We start from the raw sequence: 5,720 nt of genomic DNA, 5'->3' as shown, positions 1-5,720 counted from the left end.
CCTGGCCTTCCTGCTAGAGCAGAAAGTTGTGTTTGTGGAGTGAGAGCATGCACCCAGCCCCCTCTTCATTCCCAGGATTCTTTCGAAGCATTTCCTCACCAAAATCATCTTGATAAAGACTGAACACAGGGTTTTTGCTTCACGCTAGAGGAATGCAGTACTAGTAGAAGAAAACTAATGCAAGCAGGATATTCTTGACAATTCAGTTGATGCAATTTAATTGAATGATCTTTATGCTGTTGGCTCTTTTTTCCCTCTTGACTCATGGAATGGCTGCTCTTGCCTGATGTCTTCACTGTTTTCACTGGTGGTGAAAGTTACCCAAAGAAATCTCACTAGGGCAGTGACTTCAGCCTCATACTTTGTTTTACTTCAGCATGTGAGTTCAAATAAAACTTTCTCACGAAGCTGATCATGACAGTTTTACTAGTGATAAAACCATGAGAGAGGTCTGGTTTTAGTTGCTGCCCATCCAAAGTGTTGGTGAAGTTCTCAGACTGGCAAGTTGCAGGTCAACACATATAGTAGGGTCTTTCTGTGGAAGAATGAGGAGGCATTTGCATCTGGGACACCTTGCCTTTATCTGGAAAAATGGGATTATATCCTGGGTTTGTTTACCATGGGCCTGAAAAAGATACTTGTGCAGGTCTGGACCTATTGGCCTGTGTCTGGTGTGCTCACCTTGAGTTTCTGCGTGTGCATGTTCTTCACCTCTGAAGCATACTTTGCCTTCAGTGAGGAGCTCTCTTCTTGAGAAGAGACCGTGTAGCAGGAGAAATGGGAAACCTGAAGAATACTTTCAAATAAATGGAAAACAGGATTGATCATCTCTTGTATTGGGTGGCAAGCAGGGGGTAAGCCTGAGCTGCCTTACAGTGTTAGGTGTTGATCCTTTGGAGTTTCTAGCCCTTGAGGAAGCAGTTCGGCATTAATATTGTGATTGGTTCTTGCTTGTCTTCTGTGAGTAAGAAAATCTTGTGAACTAACTTGATCCCAAACCAAAAGTGAGCTAGTACTGAGTAAGAGCTGTAGATTGTGAATGTCTGGCTTCCAGCCTTGTGCTTAGGTCATCTGTAACCTCATATATGATATAACAGTAAAGGGTATTTTTTGGGAAGTACTGGGGGATTTGTATCTGTATGATGCCCTAGCTGTCTTGCATCTCATGCGCAGATAGTACTTTTTGGTAGGTTGGGGTACTGGCAGATTTCTTTGGCCTTAAATTCAAGATTGGTCTTTTTTATCCTTGGGACATGCAGGCATAAGTTTTTTTCAGGTGCTGTATGTCTTGATTTTTACCTTTCCCCCCGTCCCGGTATGTTGATTTCTGGACCCTTTGCCATGCTTCTCCTGCTACTTTGGTGTTTCCAGCAGCCAGAAAGGACAAAGGTTCCTCCTTTGCGCCGGCCGGGCCCTGGGTGTGACGTGCCTAACACAGGCTGGTCCTGGTGTAACCGGTGGGTGGCCCGGGAGCGAGAACTATGGTTCATGACCTGATTCATTGCAATCAGGTTTTGCGTGTGTGCTTCAAGAGGCACACTGTTCTTGTTGCCTGGTGCCGTCTGGTCTGCTTTAACTTGTGAAGTGAGCCACTCTTCAGCAGGTGCAAAGCCTTGTGTTAAAATTTAACACAGTGGAGTTAATTCATTTTACAAGTTGAGATTAAATTCACATGACTTCTACAGGCAGAGAAAGCCTGTTTCTCAATCTAGTTGAAACTCTTCTAGTAGCTTTTTTTTTTCTTGGTCAATGAAGGGAACAGTGATGGCTGCAACCTCTGCTTAAAGCAGTGTTATCCTTGGAGGTGGTAGGAGCACAAAAGAGCATGGCAGGGACTTAATGTCCGAGGTTTTGTTCCAGACAAACCTCACGTTGTTTTAACAAGTTCCCTACGTGCGCCAGGATGTCCTGATCATGCAGAGTCTGCTTGCCAAGGTGGAGCAAGAACAGCTGGTGCACAGCTGTATGCCTCCTCCTGGGAACGTGCCCCTCGGCCGGTGGGGATGGCAGAGGAAGGTGGCTGAAAGTGTGCTGCAGTCCTTCTCCACTAATGGGTTTTCTCAGGGGTGTGAATCTCCTGGGTGGTTGGTTTATGTGCCTGGGGGTAGATGCTCAAGTCACTGGAGAAGAATCCATGAGGGAGGATGATCTGCTGATTGCCACAGACCTGTTAGGAGTTGAGTAGAGGGCAGGGAAGTGGGTTTACATTTATCCTAGGAGAGGGAGAACATGGCTAGCTTGTAAATTGCATGCTGAGCTGAGAAGTGTCTTGGTGACTTTAATGATACAGCCTGGGAAACTTAAACTTTGTTTTGTCTTTCCCAGGGAGTAAGTAGAAGGTGTGCTCAATAGCTCACTGCTGGAGGAAAGGCTTCATGAGTAGTAGAGTTTGGCATATGGTCTATTTAGGGAGTAAGCAGAGGTGCAAAACAAGCTTTACAGTGTGATTCTTACCTCTCTGGTTAATACTTTCTCCCATACATGTATTAGGAGGAAATATTATCAAATGGCATGGTTAACTTGGACCTGGCCTTAGATACACACAAACTGTGGCTCTGATGTAATATATCATCTGTTGGGGTAAGGGCACTGTTGATGATGTCTGCAGAAGAGAATTGCCGCTTGCGAGATGTGTGTTTTGGTTGTGCAGAAGTCTGTAGGTCTGTTTACCTACTCGACCTGCCTGTTCTGTCACTTGTCTTTGCTGGAAGATGCAGTACGTAGGACTGGAGGAGATACTTCTGGTGCTACTGGACACTGCTCATCCTGCTGGACGGTACAAGAGGAAATGTTTCTTCTAATGAGAGAACTGCAGTGCAACTCTTCCCATTCTTTTTGGTTTAAGTTGTTTGAATCTTTCTCATGTCTGTCTTCTCTCATCCACAGGAAAGGCCTTTGACATCACATATGTGCGTCTGAAGTTTCACACCAGTCGGCCGGAGAGCTTTGCAATCTACAAACGCACCAGGGAAGATGGCCCATGGGTGCCCTACCAGTATTACAGTGGCTCCTGTGAGAGCACGTATCACAAAGTCAATCGGGGCTTTATTCGGACTGGGGAGGACGAGCAGCAGGCGCTCTGCACAGATGAGTTCAGTGACATCTCCCCTCTCACTGGGGGCAACGTGGCGTTCTCAACGTTGGAGGGGCGTCCCAGTGCCTATAACTTTGACAACAGCCCTGTGCTACAGGTATGTGAACAGGACTAAGTCAGTGGGGTGGTCTGAGTTGAGTCTGTTTAGCTGTTGTAGATGGTGGTTTTGTGCTGACTGGGGGCTGCCCTACAGCCCTTATTCATCCTGAAAGGCCCTTGTGCAGGTGAGTTGGGATGGACAATCTAATGAGATGCTTTTGAAGGAAGAGTTGAGCTCTTGATGAATATCTGAGGCATCTGTATTTGTATTTTGAGCATAAAAATTTAAGAAATGTGAGGTTCTGCTAAGCAAATAAATAGTTATTGGAAACCCTAACCTGTTCTTTTATGTGTTTGTTGGGGTGGGGGAGCTTGATTTTATCCACGGAATTTGGTTTCTCTTACAAGCAGCCTGGGGAGGGGGGTTTGGTTGGGTGTTTTTTTTTTGTTGTTGTTACCATTCACAGTGCTGGTTGGGCAGTGGTCAGGAACATACTGGGGAGCACCAGTTTGTCCAGTTTACTTGTCACTTCCTGTATGCTGCTTGATGACTTATCCAGCTTATATTGCAACAAGGAGCTAAAGCTGTGGGGTCTACCCCATCAGGGCTCATCTCCTTCCTTTTGGAGCTGTGATTACCACTTCTTCCCTTTTTTCTTAGCGTAGCAGGAGCAGTCTGAGACATGATCAGCAGGCAGGAAAGCAGAATCTGGTGCAGCTCGCTTCTGCAAATGAAAATAAAGATTAATGGGAAAGTGAGAAGAACTAAAATGGAAAGAACTAGTTTGGCCACCTTGTTGGTCTAGCTAGCCCTTGCAGAGAACACGGTCTAATGGTTAAGGTGAATGGAGAGATTTCAAGTTAGCTTAGGAGCTAATCTCCCCAGGGGGAGTGGTTGACTTCGCTACGCTGGCCACTTCCAAGACGCAGCTGGACAGGGTGCTGGGTCATCTTGTTTAGACCGTGCTCTTGCCTAGAAAGGTTGGACCAGATGATCCTTGAGGTCCCTTCCAACCTGGTATTCTATGATTCTATGAAGTTAGTGATATGGTGTATAATTTTCTGATAAACTTCTCTATGTAAGGAATAGAGACCTGACCTCCAGTTTCTAAAATATGTCAAACCTCTGGTGTTGCTTTTCAGAACTGAAGTAAATGTGTATTTTATGCTCAGCATTTCCATTTGTTTATGTCAGTGTTTATAATTCAGCAAATCTTCTTACTATACTGGCTAAGCAGCAATGCAGCTGTGGTGCAGTTGAACATACAAAGATGTTTTTCCTGGTTTTGTGGTGTTGGAAGGAAAACAGCATGGCAAAAGCTTTAATAAAAACAAGGAGGTACTAATGACAGTCACTGGCTGAAGGCGATGTGAAATTTGGGGACAGGCTACGTTTACTGGCTGTTGTGGGAGGAGGTAGGGTAGCATAGCGTGTTGAAGAAGCTGTGTAAATATTATGAAAAGCTTTTGTGTTGTAAGTCAGATCTGCCTGTCTGTTTTTCTTCCTCGGCCTCCCCCAGCCTCATTCATCTGCCTATCTGCATCTTTTTTTGTCTGGTGGGATATGTCTGCAGACAAGTGTACCCTAAAGCTTTTCCCATTGGTGCTGAATAACTTTGCAGAAAAACTGCAGTCAGATAGTACAATTAGCAAGCTTGCATGATTACCTGTGCTGCGCTTTTTGCTGGGGAGGTTGCTCAGTGCTTCCCAGATGAGAGCAGTCAAGATGCGAAGAGGCATTGGAAAAGGGTACCCAGAGAGGAGCAGGGTCTGGAAAACACATTCGAACCAAGAGGATGTGGTGTAAGGCCTCTCCCAGGCAGGGACGTGTGAGCTTCTGAGGTGCAGAGGGGTAAATTATGAGGAAGGAACTTGCTGATTGATGAATGACTTCGTAAATACAACTACTAATGACACAGCACTGGTACTCTCTTGAGGCGGATGCTTGATGTTTTATCTGACGGGATTTCTGTCTGCTCTAGGAATGGGTGACGGCCACAGATATTAGAGTGACCCTCAATCGTCTGAACACATTTGGAGATGAAGTTTTCAATGACCCAAAAGTTCTCAAGTCTTACTACTATGCGATTTCTGATTTTGCTGTGGGTGGTAGGTGAGTAGACAATAAACCTCTGTACTTAAAGCTTTTGGTCAGGATTACTAGAGTGCTTTAAAGGTTTTGATTATACTCATATAGTACCATTAGGCTCTGGTCTTTATCAACTGTCCTAGACCAAAAATGCAGTAGAATGAATCTTATGAAGCTTGCAAATACTGTGTATAACCTCTTGTGGCTATAATTTCAGGGCAGACAGAGAGAGAATATCTTTTTTCCTTGATTAGATTAAATGTTAAGTGATTTGGGAGGGCAGGGGGTAAAGAGAGTGACAAAAATGTAAAACAAAAGGAGAAAATCCCAACTTTTTTCTACCCTGTCCTTTGTGTGGTTTTTAATGTGTAAGAAATCAGGCAAAGAAGGGAAGAGACCGGCATGGCTGAGACAAGAGATGCTGGTCAAACTAAGGAGGAAGAGGGAACTGCACAGGCAGTGGAAGCAGGGACCATCCTGGGGGGGAGAGTACAGAGA

At 45.1% G+C, this 5,720-nt stretch overlaps 1 protein-coding gene across 1 annotated transcript in view; it reads left to right on the top strand.

The window, feature by feature from the left end:
• LAMC1 (laminin subunit gamma 1) overlaps positions 1–5,720 on the top strand; it is a 70,000-nt gene that overhangs the window by 42,628 nt on the left and 21,652 nt on the right. Inside the window, exons 6-7 of the mRNA XM_035898067.1 lie at positions 2,887–3,191; positions 5,116–5,246. Of these exons, the coding sequence (XP_035753960.1) occupies positions 2,887–3,191; positions 5,116–5,246 (436 nt within the window). The remainder of the gene's footprint in view (positions 1–2,886; positions 3,192–5,115; positions 5,247–5,720) is intronic.

The sequence above is a fragment of the Egretta garzetta genome, unplaced genomic scaffold, assembly GCF_000687185.1.
Source record: "Egretta garzetta isolate BGI_Z169 unplaced genomic scaffold, ASM68718v1 scaffold187, whole genome shotgun sequence".
Lineage (NCBI taxonomy): Eukaryota > Metazoa > Chordata > Aves > Pelecaniformes > Ardeidae > Egretta > Egretta garzetta.
The sequence above is the reverse complement of the archived record's forward strand: the minus strand, read 5'-3'. Positions and strand labels throughout refer to the sequence as shown.